Consider the following 22,184-nt stretch of genomic DNA (forward strand, 5'->3'; position numbering starts at 1 on the left):
TTTATTTATTTTTGGGACAGAGAGAGACAGAGCATGAACGGGGGAGAGGCAGAGAGAGAGGGAGACACAGAATCGGAAACAGGCTCCAGGCTCCGAGCCATCAGCCCAGAGCCTGACGCGGGGCTCGAACTCCCGGACCGCGAGATCGTGACCTGGCTGAAGTCGGACGCTCAACCGACTGCGCCACCCAGGCGCCCCCAGAAAGATATTTCTAAGACCTCAGTCAGATCACGTCTCTGTCCTGCTCCAAACACTCCACTGCCCTCCTGCCGCGCGAAGGGTACATCCGAGGGACCCGAAGCAGCCCCTGCTCCCCCCGTGTCCCTCAGGTTCCTCCCACTTCAGCCGCACTGACCTTGTTTCAGTTCTTCAGATCCTTCGAGTCTGTCCTTGCCTCGGGGCCTTTATACTTCTGTCCCCCCTACCTGAAGTCTTCTTCCTCCACACATTACCATCATGTAATCTTGTCATTTAGATCTGTTGTCATTAGACATGTGTTCAGCTGTTAGGAAAACCCAACTCACAGGGGCACTTCCTTTGTCTTATGTACTAGAAAGTCTGGAGGAGGAAGGTCCGGGGCTTGTGCGGTGGTGCTGTGAGGTTACTGAAGGCCCAGGGTCTTTTCGTCGTCTACATCCCCTTTCTATGCCGACTTTTGCCCTCCTGATTGTTGCTTCCTGGTCACAAAATGGCTCCCATACCTGCAGGCATCACAGCCATGTTCTAGGCAAGAGGAAAGGTGGATGCTGCCCTTCCTGACCTCGCCGTCTAATGGTGCCTCCCTGGGCACGCTTCACCTCATTTCCCCATCTTATTCTGATCCTGCACCATACTTGGAGTTTGCGTCCTTGCGTCCTTGCTTGTTGACCGACTCTTGCCACTGAAATAAAAGCTCCCAAAGAGCAGGACTGCACCCACCTTGGGCATTGCCAGCCCCCTCCCTGCCCCCCGCTGCCGCACAGTCTTTGGAGCGTAGGAATGTTTGTCGAATGAGCGAACAGTTAAGTCCCCTCTAGGTGCCGGAGTCAGGACGCAAACCCAGGTCTCCCACTTCACGGGCTTGGACATCTCACGGAGTGTCTCTGGGACCCTCTCTGTGAGGAATCCAGGCAGCCCAGTCCATTTGCAGTTCCAGGCATATGAACAAGGAGCCTGTGTTTTCAGGCCTGGATACAGAGAGAGAGAGAGAGACAGAGAGAGAGAGAGAGAGAAATCCTCCCCTGCCCCCCCACTGGGATTTGGGGAGTGCTCCTTACTTAGTGTGAGGCTGTAATTTCCTCAAAGGCTGGCTGGCCAGCAAGGTGGTCCTGGGTCGTGCGGAGCCCAGAGTTAAATGGCAACATCTCACCTAGGGGGCAAGTGCCCCCCTTTCTGAGGGAGCTTTAGGGGAGCGACAATATCTAACTAGAATCTAATAACCTTTTTTTTTTGTTGTTGTTTTATTGTATTTATTTTTGTAAGGTCCTGCCTATGATACAGACATTACATTTGGATAGTCACATAGAGTTTCCCATTTAAATAAATATATTGCAGTGCTCAAAGAGTGAACCCATCAAGGAGCACTAGTGAGGGTGGACTAAGGGTCTGGCACAAATGCCGATCATCACGTCTGCCTGCTTCCAGAACATTTTCATCCCACTTTTTTAATGGCCAAATAATACTCCATCGTTTGGGTTTATCCATTGATCCGTGGGTAGTTCCATCGTTTGGTGACTGAATAGTGCTGGCGAGAGCACGGGTGCCCTTTAGACAGCTTCGCGTGCAGCCACCCACCAGCCCACAGCAGCCCAACCCACGGGGCCCAGGGCAAGTGTCGTCACCCCACACATCCTTGTCCCGAATCAATGTCCCTTTGGGTCTCCAACTTCTTTTAGGCTGGATGTTGGCAACGGTCACCGCAGGGCACAGAGACTTGCTACATACGGTGGCCTCAGTCCAAACTAGGCAACAGTGTGTTTCTGGGCAGAGTTGTGTCACCCCAAAATTCCTATGTTGAAGTCCGGGACCTCAGAATGGGGCTGTATTTGGAGATAGTCTTTAAAGAGGCAAGTGAGGTGAAATGAGGTCACATGGGTGGCCCTGACCCGATCTGACTGGCTACTTCAGAAGAAGAGAAAATCTGGACCCACAAGGAGACACGAGGAGCGTGCGTGCGTGCGTGCGTGTGCGCGCGCGCGCGTGCGCACAGGGGGTCACGTGAGGACCGGTCTGTAGTACTTTGTTGTGGCAGCCCTAGCGAATGAATACACAGTATGTTTCAATGTCCTGGGAATATATCCTGAATCGCCTCCCTTCCCCTGCCATCCCCCAGCCCCAGTCCGGCTGCGAAATCAATACACGAATGGATGTCTCGCCTACCTCACGCTCCCGAGGGAGGCGCAGGCCATACAAGGCACTGCAAAAAGGCACTATTATTACCAAACCATCTTGGCCCAGTTTGCCTATCTCCTCCTCATATCAACACGGGAACGGTCCCATAGGGGCACCTGGGTGGCTCAGTTGGTTCAGCGTCTGACTCTCGGTTTCAGCTCAGGTCATGATTACACGGTTCACGGGATCAAGCCCCACACTGGGCTCTGCGGTGACAGCACAGAGCCTGCTTGGGATTCTCTCTCTCCCTCCCCCCCTCCCCCGCTCACATGTGCGCTCGCTCTCTCTAAATGAATTAACGAACTTAAAAAACCAACACTGGAATGTCACCCGTTCGCGTCACCCTTCGGTATCCTTGCCCCGTCTGCCCCAGCCCTGAACTAGGGCTGATGGAAGGCAGCGGCCTCATCCATCTATTCCTCTGTCACCAGGGCTTTTTCACAACCTGGCACAGAGCAGGTGCTCAGCAAGGATTAGGTGACAAATGAGCGAGTGACATACCTCCCATGGATCACCACAACTGCCAAGTAGGCTCACCGCTCATGCTGGCCGCTATCAGTCTCCACCAAGAAGATAAATTAGGAGCGATCTGTGCCTTTCCCAGACTCGCTGTGTGTAACTGTGGCAACTGTTTTATCTTAACGGGCGTGAACGGCATGTGCTGGGGGTTCCCGAAGAGTGTGGTTTCTGCACACACACCGGGGCCTTTTCTGCATCCGAGGTGGCCTGCCGACGGGTGGGATGACGGAGGCTCCCCAGGAACATCCTGGAAGGACACTGGCCAGCTGCAGTTGGGCTAACGACTGCGCTTTTGCAGCAGGGAGCACAGGTAGGCCCACTTTTGTCTCACCAAGTGGAGAGCTGTGCCAAAAGGAGTTTAGGAAGGGGCTGTTCCAGCTGCCTACTGCCGCGTAACCAGCCACTTCACGGAGGCATAGAGCAGCAGCCATTTGATCCTGCTCATGCAGTCTGTGGGTCAGGAATCCAGACAGAGCACAGCAGGGAGGGCTTATCTCTGTCCCTCCACGTCTGGGGCCTCCATGGGGGCGGCGTGAAGAGGGTGCCGGTGACGCTTCGGGAAAACAGCCCCCGCTGGTGGGAGCGGAGGGCGGTCGGGCCGTATTTATCACAGTGACAAGCGCCCACAGCCTTTGACCCAGCAAGTTCCCTTTTGGAAATGATCCCACGGGAAGACATGCGCACGGGCACTAGGAAGTTGTGCAAGTGTACGCACCGCAGCCCTCTCGGAAACGGTAAAAGACTACGGGAGGCTGGCTAGGAAAATCATGGTTCTGGTAAGACAAAGTGGTGTGTGCTGAGAGCGACCTCCAAGATTCGGTGGAGAGAGAAACGCGAGTCCCGGAGCTGTGTGCGTGGCACGCACCCTGTGGGTCAAAGAAAACAGTTGTTTTGAATAGACGCATACCCTTGCCCCGGTCTGGACGATCCGTGGACACAGAAGAAAGGGACCAGCGATAGCTTTAGGAGGAGTCAAGGATGAGGCAATGAGAAGACAGGATACGAGAAACTTATTTTCGCCGCATATCGCTTTGCAATTTGAATTCGATGGGTGAATACATCACCCATTCGGATTTAAAATTCTATTTTAAAAATGCTCATTTTTGATGCCTCACATCAGAAGTTCAGACCTTCACGTTAAAATATTATACTAAAGGTGTTTATATAGAGGTGTTTAGTATAAGATATTATACTAAAGGTGTTTCTGTTTGCCTTTCCCACATGCTTACTACGTGCTATGAAGCATCCGTGCAGTAATTTGTTGAACACATACTTGTTTCCCTCCTCGTACAGAGGTGTGCAGTGGCTGGTGTGGGAATGGCGTCGGTGGTTCCCGTCCTGCGCTTGCCTTTTTAGGCTCTTCTTCACAGCCAGGACCGGGAGCCTGCAAACCTCATTTCCCAGATGCCCTGGTCAGGTGACCCTGCCTCCAGGAGGCACCAGCAGGGCTTCAGAAGACAGGAGGGAGGGAGGAGCCATCCCAGCCCAGGATTCTGGTGGCCCCTCAGGCCGTGGTGGTGACAGCAGCTGTGTGACAGTAGCACCCCTGAGGGTGTGGCTCTCAATTCCTGCTCCAGCGAGCAGGAATCACGGTTCTGGGAAACATTATTTCTCCTTTTGCTCCTCTGGTCTTAGGGGCCACAGCCGCTCCCTCCAGTTACTAATCTGTGGGTGTCCTCATTGTTCCCTGGCTCCTCCTGCCCTCCCAACACCTCTGTAAACAATGCCCTGTATTACATTCCTTCTGTCTGAAATACCTAGGGTGGCTTTCCCCACCCCCTAACTAGACACTAACACACAGGTAAAATTACGCCCATTTTACAGATGAGAACACTGAAATTCAGAGAGAGGAAGTGACTTAACCAAAGGCAAACCCAGCACCTCTCCTCCCTCACCATGCTCCAGGTATCCTCATCTCATTTCTGGAACACATCAAGCTTGCTCACACGCCAGAGCCTTCACGCCTCTTCTCTTGTGCAGAACATTCTGTCGCTAGGTCTACATGTGCACACTGTTTCTCTTCATTCAGGTCCTGTCCAAACGTTACCTCTTGAGAGAGGGCTCCTGTAGCCACCCACAATCCCCAAGCCACTCTACATCACCCTGCTTGATTTCTTCTTAGAAATTCTCTGAAAATATTTACTCACACTGGAAAGCCCATGAGACCAGGAACAGTGCTTACCTTACTAAATGCTGTGTCTGGTGCCTGAGAGTACCTGGCACTGAATGTGCACTCAACACTTGTTGGCTCTAAGAATGAATGAGTGAAAAGGGTGCAGGAGAAGTGCCATTATTTTTGAGCACCAGCGAGGCCCCACCTTTCCCACCGGCTGGTTGTCTGCTAGCAGTTCAGGGGTCTCTTCAGGAGGCTCCACTGCGCGGGAGGCCACAGGAATTTCAATTCCCACCATTCAGGATGTACCCTCAGTAACTGGGTGCTCAGTTACTACGAGCTGAGTGAACCAGCCTCCCTATGAACCTTCCCGAAGATGTCTGTGCACTATCAGTGATCAAGAGGCAACATTCTGGGGGTGAGGGCAGGATCTCAGCTCAAGTCAGCAGACTGGAAGCAGATGGCCTGCTAGAAGTTAAGCGCAAGAGCCAGGGAGATGGGAAGATCATGCTAGGTCCACAGCTATTGGAGCACTTAACATTTCCTCTGTGCTTTAGACTCTGGCCTGGGACCTGTCCTCGTTGACGAAGGTGGCGTTTCCAGAGCTTTTCCTGAGAGGCACCAGAGCATGGTGTGATCTCTGCAATCGGACAGCTTGGGTTCAATTCCTGGCACCATTCTTGACCCGGCAGGGTGACCTTGGCAAGTCACTTGGGCGGTTCCCTCATTTGCACAATGAGAATGCTGATAACACTTTCACAAGGCTGTTGTGAAGATGAGAAGAGTTAAATCACTTAACATATGACACTTGGAACACATAACACTTTGAACAGGGCTTGGCACCCATAGCCATCAGCTGTTCTTGTTACCTTATCTAACATTTATCTGGATAAGTTCCATGCCCGTATCATCCTATATCATGTCCATAGCAGTTGTGTGAGGAGAGGTACTAATATCACCGCTGCTTGGCCAACAAGGAAGCTGTGAGAAGCAGGTTCTAGAAGCAGCCCCAGATCCAGAATGTGGAGCCATGCTTCAAACCCAGCTGTTCTAGAATCCCCAGAAACCCTCGAGAAGACAAAAAAGTTTGAGGGACCAGACTCAAGTCTAAAGGATAGTTGGGGGGGGGGGGCGCGGGGGGGGGACGGACAAAGGATTGTTGGCTGGGAGACAAAGACTTTTAGGGAAAACATGAAACAACTAGGGACCTACAAATGTTCTGAATTCGCGAGCCTGGCAAGTTCCAAGCAAGGAGAGGCAGTTGAACCTGGTCAGTTAGACAACCTCCAAACCACGAAGGGGCTTCCAGATTGTGCTAAGGAGCTTGAATTTCATCGTATAGGTGATGAGGGACTGTGAGAAGATTTCAAGCATTTAAATCTACCGCAGAATGTGAGCTGGAAGGAAATACTGATGAATCCTCAGTGGTAAAAGTGCCTTCTACACCTGCCAACCCCCTGCCCAGGCTTGCTGAGCTCCGCCAGAGTTGGATGCTGGGAGCGCTGTGCTTCTTCCTGTCTCTGAATCTGGACATTTTGACATATTAAGAGGTGCTCAAATATTTATGGAGCCCCCTAATGTGTCTGGCAGCGTTGTCTGTGGAAAGCAGGAGAGGGACTATAAGTTCAAACACTGCAAAGGTTCCCCCCAAATAGCCCAAAGGTTCACGGGAGCCGCATCTAGGAATCCGTGGTTTCCATTTAGTCTCTCCTGACTTTACAGCAGCGTCCAGGCAGGGAAATGCCAGGTCCTGTGCAGGGATCCCGTCGGGGGCGGCGGGGGTGTTGCCCCCCATATACCTTCAAAGACACGGAAATATGCGATTATGCTCACGTCCCCGCACCAAGACACGGGTGGGAGGCGTGGTGGAGACCAAAGGGCCTAAGTTGGCCCACCTAAAATCGGCTTTTCTCTCCACGGGACCATGTTTCTTTCATAGCAATGATCGCGTGTTGTAGTTCTTCCTCTTCTCTGCTTTGAGATTCTCAATTCCAACAGTCTGCAAGCAGGGACTTTCGTGGCAGCAGGGACCGCGTCTGTCCTGTCCCCAGAGCATCCCGGGAGTCCAGAGCATTTGGGGGAATGGAGCGGGAGTAGCGAGGGCCTCCGAGAAGGGCCGGTGGCGCCTCGGGCCCCTCGGTGACCTTAGTGGACAGAGGCGGCTGTGAAGGGCAGATCGGGCCGCCTTCGCGGAGGGCGAGACCGAGGCGCCGGCTGGACGCGCCGGCTGCGGGGCGGGCGCGAGGGCGGCGAGCGCGGGTAGGACCGGCAAGCGACAGGCGGGCCTCACAGAAAGCGCGGCGCCGCTCGGCGACTGCAGCGGGCAGCGCCGGGTCGCCTCCCGCGTGGCGCTCTGGGAGTTGTAGGCACTTTCCTTTCCACTCTCCTTCCGCGCTTTGCTCTTGAAGCCCAAGGCCGTACTAACGGGTGGGCGCCTGTAACTCCTAGCCTGTGAACTTTGGGAATTTTAATTTCTAAAAAGGTGTCCTGAATAGAACTCCTCCCAGAGTGCCTCCTTCTACTGGAAGGTTTGAGGACTACATTTCCCAGGCGACGTCAAGGAGGCGGTGCTTCCGGCGCGCGAGATGCATTGTGGACATTGTAGTCCCGTGGGGGCTCGATTTTCACCTCCCGGACAGTCCGGGGATGTGGCCCGGACTACATTTCCCTTCAGTCCGCCCGCTATCCCGAGGCCGTCTTGGCGCGAGACATTTGCGAGCAGAGTGTCTCCAAGATGGCCGCTTGGGGAAGGAGGCGTCTTGGCCCGGGCAGCAGTGGCGGCAGCGCCCGAGAGAGGTGAGATCCGGGGGCTTGTTGCTCTCCCAGGACGAGTGGCTTAGGAGCCGGGGAGCCAGTAAAGCCTCCTGGAGCCGCACCGCTGCCCCTGCCTTCGTACCCGGGCTCCCCCTTCTCGCCCACTCGCCCTCCTCGTACCCCTGCGGGGCACGCGGGGTTCCTGCTCGGGCCGACCCAGGATCTGGGCGGGAGCCGGCGCCCCCTCTAGCTGGGCTGAGGCGGTCTCCATGGAGGGTTCAGGGGAGGTGACGATGGCGGGGCCGGGCGAAGTGGGCCGCGGCCGTACAGGGTCGGGCCGGGGATCGAGGCCGGGCCACGCGGGAAGGATCCGGAGCCCCGCGCAGGCCCGAGGGACACCCGCCTAGCATCCCGCGGCCGAGCGGCGACCGAAGCTCCCGTCCCACCTGGCCACGAGCGTGGTCATATTGGCCGCGACCCCTGACGTGGCGAGGAATAGCTCGGGGAAGGGAGAAGGAAGGGGAAACCTTCACTAAGTGGGCCAGCTGCGGGCAGGGCAGTGCAGTCTGCACGTCTATCAGGGGAGCCTTAACCTTCCCCAGTTTGTCTCCCGGGCCGAGAACCGGCCGCTTCCTCGAACCCTCGATGTTTGCGACTTTTCGCGGGTTCTCTGCAAGCGCCCCTGCCGTGGAAGTCCTTTGAAGTGACCTTTCCTAATGAATGGTGTGTGGGTACGGAGCTAGGGACTCGTGTCTTCCAAGGTGGATCTCGATTTGTAGAACTGACTTCTAGAAGATGAGATGGAATAGTTTTCGTGTTTCGTGTTGAATTTACAGTTTTTGCTTCAGGAAAGCAGTGTCACCTAGTAGAAGCCACTAGAAGCTAGCTGTTCAGCTACCAGAAATTTGGGAAAGGATGTGTATTGGTGGAATCACCTGGATTCGACTGCTCAGTCCATTTTGTTACGGCTTGGTTGGTATAGCAGAGGTCAGCAGGAAAGTTTTGTGTTTGCTCTTTTTTGTCTTTTTGGAGAGGCTTTATATTTAACAGAAAAGTTATCTTTCTCTCTCTCCCCTCACCCCCCCCCCCTTTCTCTCAACTACCCTCCTTTTCCTTTTCTTTGATTCTATCACGTTCATTGCTGTTTAGTGCAGATGGCTTTCTCAGCTCAGAAGATTTCTTTTTGATAGTTGTGATAAACCAGCTTGCATTTTATTCTTAAGCTCAGAGTTATCCAACGTTATCAGTTCTGCATTTCCTCTTCCTTGGAAAAGCAGTGAATGGCAAGCAGATATTTTTGTTTTTCCAACTGTCATCTGGTATTTCTTAGATCAGACCATAGGAAGGAGTTAAAGGTTTCCAGATGGTCTTTAAACCTGGCAAACGTCTTCAAGGTCTTCAATCTGAACATTGATCTTTTAGTAATAGGAAGTAACCTGTTTAGAAAACTCAAGAGTATCTGAAAGGCATTTCTCCTTACTGGACAAAAACAATTGAAAGGGCCAAATGGGGATGCCCCAGATATCATCCAGGGGCCGTGCCAGTACAAGTTAAGCTTTTATTGATCTAAGAAATCAAATACTGGGGATTTTTTTCTCCTTGGTTGGAGACCAGCATTAATTCAAAACTGAGTTTGCAAACCAGCAGCCCAGAGGCTGAATCCAGCCCTTGACTGTTGACCATCAGTTTTAAAGAAGAATTTAAGTTAGTTGCCAGTACTTAGAAGTTGAAAGATTCCACATAAAACTCTCCTCGAAAAGCTGAGTGGTGGCCGACATTTTTGGCCAAGGCAAGGACTCTCTAGTTCATTACTCACCTGACAGCTCGACTCACTGCAGTTACCTGCCTAGTCTCCTTAGGTGTTCAGATTGCAACCTTTGGCCTGGAACTACTCACTCATGCAGATGCTGTATGTGAGCCAGGGTTGGGGTGTCAGGTTTTGTGATTCGGGTGGTACCATCTCTCTTTCTTCCAGATAACGTGGTGTGGCTGGGGGGGGGGAGCCCCTCTGTTTGCCTTTGCTGCGAGGCCCTACCCGGGCTCTGTTGGAGGGGACATTTGCCAGAGCCCGGTTTCCCAAAGATCCTCCCACGCTGAGCAGGGGATGGAAACATAACCCGCTGCTGGGCCAGCTAGCTAACTTCTGGGCACACCTCCATCCCTGCTCAGTGGGCTGAAAGAGTGTTCGGGTGGGGCAGGCTGGATTAATTGATTGCCCAGCGCCGCAGATTAAGAGGCCTAAGCATATTATTGGCTCCAGTGTCGGAAATAGGCTGTTTATGGCCCTCTTAAATGAGTTTGTTCCATGCCACATTCATGCTGACTCAAATCTCAGCTTCACATTGTAAGACCACTTTCTAGAATTGCTTGACACACCTAGTTGGAGTCTGCTTTATGCTGAAACTGAAGGACACGTTGCCTGGTTTGGGGCAGGGGCTGGAGCAGAGCAACACTTTGGGCAAACTTTCCAGATTCGCCAGGGCCTGCAAACTCCAAAGCACGGCTTGTATTTGAAGGCCCTGCCTAGTGCCAGACTCTCCACAAGACAGCGTTAATGACGGTCCACTTTAGAATACCCAATGTGTGAATTCTTTACCTGGTTCTTGACTCTAGAGCTGCGTTCATTCAGTAGCCACTAGTCGCATGTGGCAATTAAATGTAAAGCAATTAAAAACAGGAGCTCCTGGCTGGCTCAGTGGGTAAAGCATGCAACTCTTGATCTCGGGGCTGTGAGTTCAAGCCCCACGTCAGGTGTAGAGCTTCCTTAAAAAAATAAAAGTAAAAAGTGATTAAAAATTCGGCTCCTCAGTCACACTAGTCACATTTCATGTGCTCAGTAGCCACATGTGGCTTGGGGCTACCACACTGGACAGCACAGATAGAGAACACATCCATCACTGCAGAAAGTTTTGTTGATACAACAATACTGGTCTAGACTAAAATAGGAGAGGGGTAAGAAATAGCAAAATGATAGCTGCTTGCATGTTGATTTTTCTCTCCACTCCATTAAATCCAGGGAATCAACAGTGTTTGTAATGAAGAACATCACACTCTGAGCTGTAACCTGAATTCTTGTCCAAAATTCAGCACCCTGGCAGCGAGCACACGACACAGATTGCCACTTGTCCCGTCGGCGTCTTTGAGACACGCTTGCCCATCTAGGAAGGCACAGTGCAGGCATCTGTGTGTTCTGCCACTCGGGTGCCAACGCGGACCAGCTCACAGACGGTCCCTCCTGTCCCACTCGGGCTGCTTCTCTTCACTCCCTCAGGGCCTCTGAGCATCCCTGAGTTCTCCGTGATTGTTGGAATGGGAGTATAGCCACGTGCTGTCAGTTCCCGTTTTTCTCATCATGTGAAGATGTCCTTGATCTGATTCTGACCATGGTACGAGGCAGCGGCGCTGTCCGAAGACCTGGGGTGTTCAGAGGGCCGTGCAGACTGGACTAAATGCTCAGGTTGTGAGATCACCTTTCGCGGCCCTCCTCTCCCCTGGCTCGTGCAGCCGTCGGCGTGTTTAGGCGGCCCGTGCCACGGGACTGCTTCCCCATCTTTGCGTACCACACCTTATTCCCCAGGACTTGGGCCTCCTTTCTGCCGCTTTGTTTCATATGTGAATTGGACAGACGTGCTCCCGGATGGCTGGTGGAGGGCGCAGTTCCCAGGCCAGCCGAACAGATGGGCCACAAGCCACGTGGGCAGGTGGCTCACATTCCGGGAGTGACATTCTCCTCATTCTGGTCTGATCCTTTCCTTTTAGAGCTGAGGCACCCTAGGGGTCTGGGGTATTTTATTTCTCTTGGAAAACTGCCGTTCTGGGTCTAAGCGTGTGGCAAAAATGTTTCTCTCCTCCTGGTCTGGATGAGCCGCGCGGGTACGGCATCCGCCCCCAAGTCTCTGGGTGTGCGGCCCTTGACGGTTGTGGGTCCTCCTCAGCTGGCTGCCAGAAGGTGGAGCCCGGCACGGCTGGGCCACACGTTCTGCTCCCAGAAATTGGATGTTGCGTGTTAAGATCACCCGCCGGGGTTCATCCTGTTAGGCACGACTTTCCATTTTCCTTGATTTACGTGAGCAGTCTGGATTCCGGCAGCGCTGACTTGTGCCTCAGTGGTTCAGTCCCGTAGGCCGCGTTCCAGCGCGGGCCCGACTTTCTGAGGAACGGAGGGGCAGCCTTGTACCCAGGGACGGGAGGAGGCGGCTGAAGCCAGGCCTGAGTTTAGCTTCTGTGTCCTGGGCCTCAGTGAGCGGGGGCCGCAGGAGGAGGCGGGAGGTACTCCATAGAGCCGGCACAGGGGAACCTCCCGGCTGCCACTGTGCTCGGTCCCCGGTGCCAGCAGCCACTGGACGGGCCACAGAGTTCTTGGGAAAGCCAGTAATCACTTAGTAGCCATAAGCGTTCTCTAGCTCAGGGCTGTTCAGTAGGACTTTCTGCCACGACAGAAGCGCTGCCGATCTGTTCTGTCCGTGAGGGTAGCCGTTAGCCACGTGTGCGTGAGCATTGGAAGTGTGGCTCCCGCGTCTGAGCAACTGGATTTTTTATTTTACGGTTTTCTTTTTAAGATTATTTATGTATTTATTTTGAGGGAGAGAGAGCACGCGCACGAGTGGGGGAGGGACAGAGAGAATCCCAAGGAGGCTCAGCAGCGCAGAGCCCCACGCGGGGCTCGAACCCACGAGCCGTGAGATCGTGACCTGAGCCAAAGCCGAGCCGGCGGCGCTCAACTGACCGAGAGCCACCCGGGTGCCTCTTTATTTTAGTTTTAATTAATTTAAATGTAAACAGCTGCCTGGGCCTCACATGGGGGCGGTGCTTTGCGGCCGTCACTTTGGCGTGCACACCTGACCCCTGCTCCACCTTCACCGTGGCCCCGGGGGAGAGGTAAGGCCTCTGCCCTAGTTGACGCGGGGCGGCCCTGCTCGAAACGGCCAGGTGTCTTGCCCTTGGATACAGAGCCAGTGAGTAACCGAGAGGGAACTTGAATCCAGGTCTCTTGACTCCCACCCTTGGTGCGCTGTGTTCTTCCCACGGCAGAGAGCTGCTCGGTTTCCAGAGTACAGAGGAGGAAAGTGTGGTCTCGCGTGGGGCTTCCTTTGAAACAGATGATAATGTCAGGTGCCTGTGGAAGTTCCTCGGCCTGTTTGGAACCGTCCTCAATATTTGGGGCTACCTGCCTGTGTCTTTCTGTACTAATTGCCCCCATTCTTTTTTTTTTTTTTTTTTTTTAATTTTTTTTTTTTTAAGGTTTTGTATTTATTTTGAGATAGAGTGTGAGCGGGGGAGGGGCAGAGAGAGAGCGAGAGACAGCCCCAAGCAGGCTCCACGCTGTCAGTGCAGAGCCCGACGCAGGGCTCAACCCCACGAACCCTGAGATCATGACCCGAGCCAAAACCAGGAGTCGGATGCTTAGCTGCTGAGCCACCTGGGCGCTCCCTTGTTGGGCTTTCAATCCACAATGTAGAGTCCTGCTGCCTCTGGCTCCTACTCCCTGTCTGAGGGAGCAGTTGCTCCTTTCGGTTAGCCAAAAGCGCGTTCTCCTCGATCAGGGGCTAGAGGGACAGTCCGGCACCTCACAGAGCATAGGTGACCACGTGCTTATTAGGCGGAGAGCAACCTGACATACGGACCTAGTTTCATGTAATTGTTTTTCTCCTGTCAGTTATTTCAAATGAGTTTCCACTGTCTTTTTTTTTTTTTAAGTTTATTTATTTTGAGAGAAAGAGCGTAAATAAGTGAGGGAGGGGCAGAGAGAGGGGGAGGGAGAGGCCCAAGCAGGCTCCGCGCCGGCAGCATGGAGCCCGACGTGGGGCCCGAACCCATGGACGGTGAGATCGTGACCTGAGATGGAAGTCAGACGCTTAACCGACGGAAGCACCCGGGCGCCCCGCCCTGCCGATGCGTTTCGGTGACCCGTCACATTCGGGCCCAGTGCAGGGGATACCGTGACGAAAACACAGTCTGCCTTCACAGAGCTCAGGATTGACATCCTTTGTATGTCCCGTGGGAGGGAGCGCATGCCTGGGCCCCGCCTGGGAGCCCCAGGCCCGCTCCGGGACGTAGGCCTGAAGCAGGCGCTTCCGCCACAGTTCGATTAGGTTCTTCTGGTTCTGCCACGACCGGAAGGTGATGGGGGCTTGCGTGAGCGAACAGGGAAGTGGAATTTCCCTCCTCCTCCCTGGCAGGACCGCACGGGTGTGACCCCGGCAGGACGCCGCAGCCACGAGATGCCGCCTGTGCCCAGGCTCGCGGTGGCGGGGTGCTTCCCTGGTAGCGTGGGCTTCTCCGCGGGCACGGAGACGCTGCTGGAGCCGGAACTGGGCTCCCTCCGGCTGCCGAGGGCCCGTGGCTGTCTGTCCTCGTCACCCCAAGGGATATGGGCTGTTGAATAAGATTTTTCTTTTTAAGAAAATGCGTACAGTTTTCCCACTGTTATAAGAGAAACCCATGATTCTTTGTTTTCTTTTTTGAAGAATACAGGTAATGTATGAAGGAAAATAAAGTCTCAGTCACCTGGTAGGCCACCATCCAGGGAAAACCATTGTTGACCGTTTTTCACATATAGCATCTCTGGTACTTCCCTCCAGATGTTTTGTCTTGGGTTTTTAAAAATTGTATATTAAACAGACCCAAAGTATGTTTCTAACATGTGGAAAGTCATAAACTTGCTACCATACGTCTGGCCTTTGAGAACCTTATGCTAAATGAAAGAAGCCAGTCACAAAAGACCACAAACATAATTGCATTGATATGAAACGTGCAGAATAGGTGAGTCCATCGAGTCAGGAAGGGGACGGGTGCTTGCCGGGGGCTGGGGAGGGGTGGGGGAAATGGAGAGCCGTGGGGTTTCTCTTTGGGGTGATGGAAATATTCTAGTATCGATTGTGCTGTTTGTCACACAACTTGGTGCACGTGCTGAGCCACCGAATTGTACACTCCAAATGGGTGAGTTGTGTGGCCCGTGACTTCTGTCTCAGTAACGCTGTCATTAAAAAGTACAAATCAAAAGCACAGTGAGATACAACAGGCACCTGGGTGGCTCCGTCGGTTGAGTGTCCGACTTCGGCTCGGGTCGTGATCACGTGGTTCGTGAGTTCGAGCCCCGCATCAGGCTCACTGCCGTCAGCGTGTCAGCACAGAGCCGCTTCAGATCCTCTGTCCACCGTCCACCCCACCCCCCGCCCTTTCCCTGTTTACGTGCTCTCTCAAAAGGTAAATAAAACATTTTTTAAAAAACAAAATAATAACTTCTGGTGAGGATGTGGAGCAGTTGGAACCCTCATGCTCTTTTGGTGGGAATATAAAATGACGCAGCCATGGGGCACGCGGGTGACTCAGTTGGTTAAGTGACTGACCCTTGATTTTGGCTCAGGTCATGATCTCGTGGCTTCACGAGTTAAAGCTTCGCATCGGACTCTGCACTGACAGTGTGGAGCCTGCTTGGGATTCTCTCTCTCCCCCTCCCCCCATTCGTGCTCGTGTTCTCTCTCCCTCAAAGTAAATAAATTTTAAAAAATAAAATGACGCACCCACTGTGGAAGACAGTGTGGTGGTTCCTCAGAAAATGAGAAGAATTAGGGGCGCCTGGGTGGCTTAGTCAGTTAAGTGTCTGATTCTTGATTTCGGCTCAGGTCATGATCTCAGAGTCACGAGATTGAGTCCCGAGTCAAGCTCTGCACCGAGCTTGGAGTCTATATCCTTAAGATTCTCTCTGCCTGCCCTTCCCCTGCTCACACACCTGCACGCGGATCCCTCTCTCTAAAAAAATCTAAAAAATGAAAAGAATGACCACATGATCCGACAGTCCTTCTAGATACGTATCCAGAAGGATTAAAAGCGGAGAGTTGAGCAGGTAGGTTTATACCACGTTCGCCACATTCCTAATAGCTAGAAGGTGGAAGTGGCCCAAACACGATGGATGGATGACGGATAGACAAGTGCGGTGTATACATATGACGGAACATTGTTTATTCGTCCTTGAAAAGAAAGGAAGTTCTGACTCATGCTGCATAACCTGAATGAACCTTAAGAACATTACGTTAGGTAAGCCAGCCACAAAAGGACAAATACTATATGATTTCACTTGCGTGTGGTCCCTAAGGTTATCAGATTCACAGAGACGCAGAGTAGAAGGTGGGGAGTGGGGGCTGGGAGCTGTCATTTAATGGGGACAGAGTTTTAGTTTCGCAAGATGAAACCGTCCTGGAGATTGGTTGCCCAGCAATGTGACCTAACGCTACTGAGCTGCACACTTACAAATGGTTAGGACAGGAAATTTCATCTGTATTTCCCCGTGATTTGAAGATCGTTAAACCTGCGTGCTCGCCGCTCAGCCGAAGAGTAGAAAACTAGCATTACCCTGGTGCACAGGTCCCTTCTTGCAGGCAGAGGCCACCTCGCTCCTGAATTGTCCTTTCCTTTTCTTCCTAGTTACCACACACGAAAACGTTCCTAAATGCCGTATCCTTGCGTTCTGTGTGCTTCTGAATGTGTCTGTCCGTCTGCGTGTGTTCTGAACCTGCTTTCTCCTTCGCTTTGCGTGGCAGGGATTCAGCTGTACCTCCGGTTTCCCTCTCGTGGAGGAACAGCTCAATTTATCGATCCCTTCCCATCAGTTCTGCTCTTCTCGGACAGTGCCACTCAGAACTTTTTTGCGCAGCTCTGACTTTTGGGGAGGTATCTGCAGACTTTGGGGATCCCATGTTTGAGACTACTTCTGTAATTTCAGATCCCTCTGAGAGAAGCTTCCCAGTGGTGCAGGGGACCCCAGGGCCACATGCCGGGCAGGCTGCCAGCTGTGCAGAGAAGGTGCCCGCACCCAGGGAATGGAGTTTGTCAGGTTGCTTCTTCATTACGGCCACCTTCTCACCACAAAGCCAGTGTTTCCAGGGGATCCCTCTGATGCGAGCACAGATTCAGAGGAGGAGAGCGGAGGGTCTCGGGCCCACTGTGGTTAAAAGCAGAGGGAGGGAGGCGGATCCAAGAGCCCCGGTCACAAGTGCCCGTGACCCTGAGGCCACATCTGTAGCAGCCACCCCAGCTCAGATGGGTTGATGTTCTGCTCCACAGGCTGGTTAAGGGCTCAACGGTGCACATCGATCTCAGCACTGGCAGAGGGTGTGCAAGGGCGTAACCCTTACTTCGTGGTAAGTACCACGGAACGTGCTGAATTCGAAAGGTTCAGAAGCCATTTGGTAAACGGGACTCTCCTTTCTGGAGCCACTCCATGGCCCTCCCCGAGTGATAGAATTCTCAGGTCTTTGTACTTCCAGAAATGCGTGTAAAAGCAAGCATGTGCACTAAAGTTAGCATACTCTAATCACTGTTCTGGATTTGGCCTTTTTCACTGATCTCGTAGATACTTTTCCGTCACTGCTCTTTCCCTCTCATACTCTTCTCTTTTTTTTTACATGAACTCTTTATTAGGACTCTTACTGGTCATTACACACCTGCCATGGAAAGCACAAATGAAGTCCCTTAAGCCCCAGAGACTCCCAGTTAGCTTTTTTTCCCCCCCCCCCATATGCACTTGTATACCAGGGTTCAAGTTGGGGGTTGGCTGGTAATGCTCTGGAATTGTTCAGGGCAACCTTCTAACTAGGCTCCTTCTTTAGTTGGTTACATTTGACCCGGAAACAAGCAAGCCACACGTGGGTGGGCCCTGGGGTACCTGGGTGGTGATGGACATGCCTCTCTCCTGGGAGTAGTCAGCCACCAGGTTTCTGAAGTAACTGCCCATGGCAGCCATGTGAACTGAACCCTGTGGTCCAGGCAGCTTTTAACACCTATGTTTGCAGGCACATAGGGCACCCCAGCTGCCACAGCCAGGTGGAAGTTGAGTACTTGATGGGGTGGCCTCTAACAGATGGGGGCCCCAACGTGTGTGTGTGTGTGTGTGTGTGTGTGTGTGTGTGTTTCAAACCTTGCTATCTCCTTGTATATCTTGGAAATCTCCTTCTCCAGACTTCAGATTATATCCTTTGGCAATGAAACAAGAACAAGGATCCCTTTCCTGAATTTGGGCCGAGTAGTTTGCCTTTGAGAGGATTCGAGAGGGTCAGGGCAGTGGTGTGGCAGTGCCTGCCTGCTGGACTGGCTGCAGAGGCTGCCTTGTTTGAAGGCCCCTGGGATGTTACTTCAGTGTGGCTTACGCTCTTTTGTTTTTGCACCGTGGGCGACTGGTGATGGGTAGGAGTGGGGTGGCGGGCCCACAGAAAGCTGCGGCGGCTTTAGGAAGCTGGCGTGCCCTGGATGTGTATATTGGGGGAGCAAACCCGTGTCCACACACACTCCTCTGAGCTGTGGTGTTTGTGACTTTCCGGCAGCCGGAAGGCAGAGGGTGGACAGCCGGCCATGTCCCCTCACTGTCCGTTCCTGTGCCGTCGGGCCTGACGCAGGCACACGTGACAGCAGCGGTGAGACAGGAACCCGGAGGGTACAGGGTCAGGCTCGAAGGGACCCGTAGACACACCTACTCATCTGTGTCAACAAAGGACAGGAGAGTACCGTGCCCACCACGCCTGCCCCTGCGACGGGCTGGGAAAAGGCAGGCGGTGTGGATAGGGATGCCGGCGGGGCTTGCAGAAGCTGGGGGAGGGCGAGGTGGGATGTCCCTGCTGACGGGTCTCCAGAATGGAGCAGTCTGTTCTAGGTCGGTGGGGTTTCAACAGGCATTTCTTATTGGGCCTCACGGTACTTTTTTCCACCATGTTCAGGATGGCTACAATCTGCTGGGCAAAGAGGGCACCGTACTGAGGTCGAGTTGGGTTTGGTCAGGAATATTCTATAATCCCAGTCTTGACACCCACGTTCGGCTTTGAACATTCTAGAGGAACCTTGTGGCCAGAAAGGCATCCCTGGCCTCGCTCTGATAGTCAGCAGGACACACGGCCTTGGAAGTGTCTCCTCTCCACCACCTGAACGCGCGGCCCGGGAGCAAGCCCTCTCTCCCTGCCCCTGCACACGCGCGTGCAGTCAGCCCCTTACCAGTGACTTACCCGACCAGCGTGAAACCCTGCCTCTCAGGTTGGCGTGTTTGCTAACTGGCTTCTAAAGTGCTGAGTCCTGCTTGGGAGGAAGGACTGAAACAGCCCCATCTCCTCTCTCTGAACGAAAACCAAGTGGAGGCCTTGAAAGGGCAAACCCCACTTTTCCTGTTTTCTCAACTTCCGGTGGACTCTTGTGGAAACAGCTCATTGACCGACCCATCGTGGAGAGGCAGCCCTGACTACTGGTGAGCCTCTTTGGCAACGTCCCATGTTTAGGAGGCTTCTTGTCCGACCCCCAGGGAACGACTTCTCCCCAGTGCACGCCAGTTAATTAGGGCCTGTGATTTAATTAGGAGGCTTCCTTGAGCCCAGCTTAATTACAGTTACCTTTTCAGGATAAAGACTTCCCTCTGCCCGAGTCCCAGCCCGTGCCTTTTGCTACAGTGCTTCCCACCGGATCGGAGGCCCCTCCTGGAGGATGCCCTTCCCCCTGCCCCTGGGGGCACAGTCAGCCCGTTACCAGTGACTTTTCCTTTCTTGTTTTTTTTTTTTTTTTTTAATGTTTTATTTGCTTTTTGAGAGGGAGAAGACAGTATGAGCGGGGGAGGGGCAGAGAGAGACAGAGACACCGAATCTGAAGCAGGCTCCAGGCTCTGAGCTCTCAGCACAGAGCCCGACGCGGGGCTTGAACTCACGGACCGCGAGATCATGACCTGAGCTGAAGTCGGTTGCTCAACCGACTGAGCCACCCAGGCGCCCCTAAGTGACTTTTCCTTTCTGATGTGCCCACAGGAGAGTATTGATCAGGCATTTTCCTAACAGAGTGAAACTGCCTCTTAGGTTTGCTTATTTGTTGGCTGAAAGTAGTTTCTACTATGCTGAATCCTGCCTGGGGGGAGTAACTGGAAGGAGTGCTCAGGGGTCTGTCGCTGTGGTCTCGGGCTCTGATCGCCCGGCCTTTGTCCCTGAAGTGCGCCCATGACAACCTGATTTTCACCACATCTAACATGTAATTGCTTTCATCTCTGAAGGAGGGCCAGGGCCCAGAGCTTCTGGGGGTGGCCTTGTTTCACAGCCGCTGAGGCATATGTGAGAGGTGCTCTGCACTGCCTGTGACAGGGGGTAAGTGACTTGATCCAGCCTTGAGCCGTGTCTAGCAGTGCCCTCTCAGAGGCTGGTATAAAGAAGGCTTTTTACCAGATGAACAGAGAACACAAAACTAGGAGAAACAGTATATGCTAGACAGCAGTATGGAGATTTGGAAAGATCTGGACAGGCTGAAACAAGCCAAATGGAAATGACAAGGCGCGTACAGGTCTATATTTAGGTTTGCCCATCAGGGGGTGTGGAAAGACTCTGCTTTGGATGCGAAGTCTGCACTGGAGGGACCTCACGTAGGATCCCGAAACTGCCTGCGGTGCCCCGTGGCCCACGGTCACAGCCAGCTATCTGGCCTTGACCCAGAGCTGAGCTGTCTGTAAGCGTCCAGATTTGTCTTCCGCTGGTGAGGGTCAGGCCGCCCGTCCCTAGTCCCAGGGGGACGTCGGATCAGCTCAGCCACTTGAAGTGGGTCTTTGTGAAGTGTTTCTCATACGAACGAGAGGAGGATTTACTGGCAGTAAACACCTACAGAGTCCTGGAGGACCAGGGTCAGAATGGGCCAGAACCTCTGGGGCCCTCTGTGTCATCCGTACACTAAATTTCAGAGTCCCTGCTGTTCTTGGGGCTGCTGGCTTTGGGAAGGGCCGTGGGGGCTTTGTGTAGCTTGTCCTCTGTTGACGGCCGGAGGAGTTTTGTGCTCCATCATCCAAGGCGGAGGCGACCCTATCTATCTGTCTTTTGTCCCGCAGGGCAGGGCTGACTCCTTCTAAACTTTGCAAAGGGCAGAGTGTTTGGCACCGTTGGTCTCAGGTCTGTTGGTTTCCATCAAAGAAGCTTCCTCCTGCAATCGCCGTGATTAACCAAGAGCACGTGTCACTCTGCCGACCTTGGGCCTCTGTGTTGATAAGAATCCAGGCTGAAACCATTCTTTCTTCCTTGGGGCTCCTTAGGGAACTTGGATCTGTCCACTGCCTCAGGCTATCTCCCGGGCCCAGTACACATCATAGGCTGTCATCTTCTGGAGAGCTGGGTACCCCTTCTTTCCTGTGTCTTTTCTACATTTCACTAGTAATCATTCTCTCAGAAAAACAATAAAATCTTTCCTGTCTTACACATTGGGTTCCAGGGAGGATTAACTCCTAAGTGAGATGTGGTGCCCTCAGGAGCTCAGGCTCTCTGCTGAGCGCCAGGCCCAGACGTGAGTCACGAACCTCTCGCGGCGTCTCAGCGCCGAAGCGTGGTGCGTGTGCCCCTCAGCCTAACTATCTCCTCTCTCTCCCCCCCCCCCCCCCCCCCCCTCCAAGGGTGAGCGTGTCGGCCACAGACTGTTACATCGTGCACGAGATCTACAATGGGGAGAACGCCCAAGACCAGTTTGAGTACGAGCTGGAGCAGGCCCTGGAAGCCCAGTACAAGTACATCGTGATCGAGCCCACGCGCATCGGCGACGAGACTGCCCGCTGGATCACCGTGGGCAACTGCCTGCACAAGACCACCGTGCTGGCGGGCACCGCCTGCCTCTTCACCCCGTTGGCGCTGCCCTTAGATTACTCCCACTACATCTCCCTGCCCGCAGGCGTGCTCAGCCTGGCCTGCTGCACCCTCTACGGCATCTCCTGGCAGTTTGACCCTTGCTGCAAGTACCAAGTGGAGTACGACGCCTATAAACTGTCCCGCCTGCCCCTGCACACACTCACTTCGTCCACCCCGGTGGTGCTGGTCCGGAAGGACGACCTGCACAGAAAGAGACTGCACAACACGATAGCACTCGCCGCCCTGGTGTACTGTGTAAAGAAGATTTACGAACTCTATGCCGTATGATTTCAGTAGAACAGGGAGAGAAGCAATCGGCCCGGCCCACGAGAGACCACAGAGTGTTCAGATTTGCCACAGTAACAGGTTTTTTTGCTCTGTGAGGCGGCGGCGGAGCCTGGGAAGGTGTTTGGTTTAATATCTGTTATTTTAAAAAAATAACACAGGTCACAGGCGTACCAAGGGTTTTTCAACTCCTTACACTAAGATGTGGATTTCCATAACCCGCAGGGGGTCCGAGTGGTGGAAGTCTGGGAAGACCGGGCGGTGCGCGTTGGCGGCACGGCTGCCGAGGGGATGTGAATGCGCTTGCGGGGGGCGGGGGGAGGTCTTTAAGTATATTGTTTAACTGTACCATCCAGAGCCAACCAGAAGCTATTGACCATTAAAATTATGAGAATTTCAACTTCGGGTGTCTTCTCTTTCCATGACTGCCTCGCTGCTGCCCACAGTCTGCTCTGGGTGGTGGCTCGCCCCGGGGCAGCGGTGGGCACCTGGTGTCGCCATCCACAGCAAGGACGGGCCTCGGAACA

The 22,184-nt window shown here is 53.4% G+C and overlaps 1 protein-coding gene and 1 long non-coding RNA gene across 6 annotated transcripts; one reads left to right on the forward strand and one right to left on the reverse strand.

Moving 5' to 3' along the window:
- Positions 1-632: 632 nt before the first annotated feature.
- Positions 633-7,504, reverse strand: LOC121015783 (uncharacterized). 4 transcript variants are annotated; one of them, XR_005783965.1, is made up of 6 exons: positions 6,898-7,502; positions 5,072-6,801; positions 4,785-4,921; positions 4,163-4,484; positions 2,908-3,755; positions 633-1,166 (listed from the first exon to the last, which is right to left on the reverse strand). It is a non-coding gene; the product is annotated as an uncharacterized LOC121015783 (long non-coding RNA). The 4 variants fall into 4 exon arrangements; XR_005783963.1 differs by having other exon boundaries at positions 5,072-7,504; XR_005783964.1 differs by lacking the exon at positions 4,785-4,921 and having other exon boundaries at positions 5,072-7,503.
- A 185-nt stretch (positions 7,505-7,689) lies between these two features.
- Positions 7,690-22,057, forward strand: TMEM11 (transmembrane protein 11). Of its 2 annotated transcripts, XM_040452969.1 has the most exons (3): positions 7,725-7,798; positions 10,773-11,213; positions 21,144-22,057. In XM_040452969.1, exons 2-3 carry the CDS (start codon positions 11,206-11,208, stop codon positions 21,658-21,660), a joined length of 525 nt encoding a protein of 174 aa, XP_040308903.1. In that variant the 5' UTR covers positions 7,725-7,798; positions 10,773-11,205; the 3' UTR covers positions 21,661-22,057. The 2 variants fall into 2 exon arrangements, with proteins under 2 accessions (XP_040308902.1, XP_040308903.1); XM_040452968.1 differs by lacking the exon at positions 10,773-11,213 and having other exon boundaries at positions 7,690-7,798.
- The last annotated feature ends 127 nt before the right edge of the window (positions 22,058-22,184 follow it).

The sequence above is a fragment of the Herpailurus yagouaroundi genome, unplaced genomic scaffold (genome assembly GCF_014898765.1).
Source record: "Herpailurus yagouaroundi ecotype Mexico unplaced genomic scaffold, PumYag 208, whole genome shotgun sequence".
NCBI lineage: Eukaryota > Metazoa > Chordata > Mammalia > Carnivora > Felidae > Herpailurus > Herpailurus yagouaroundi.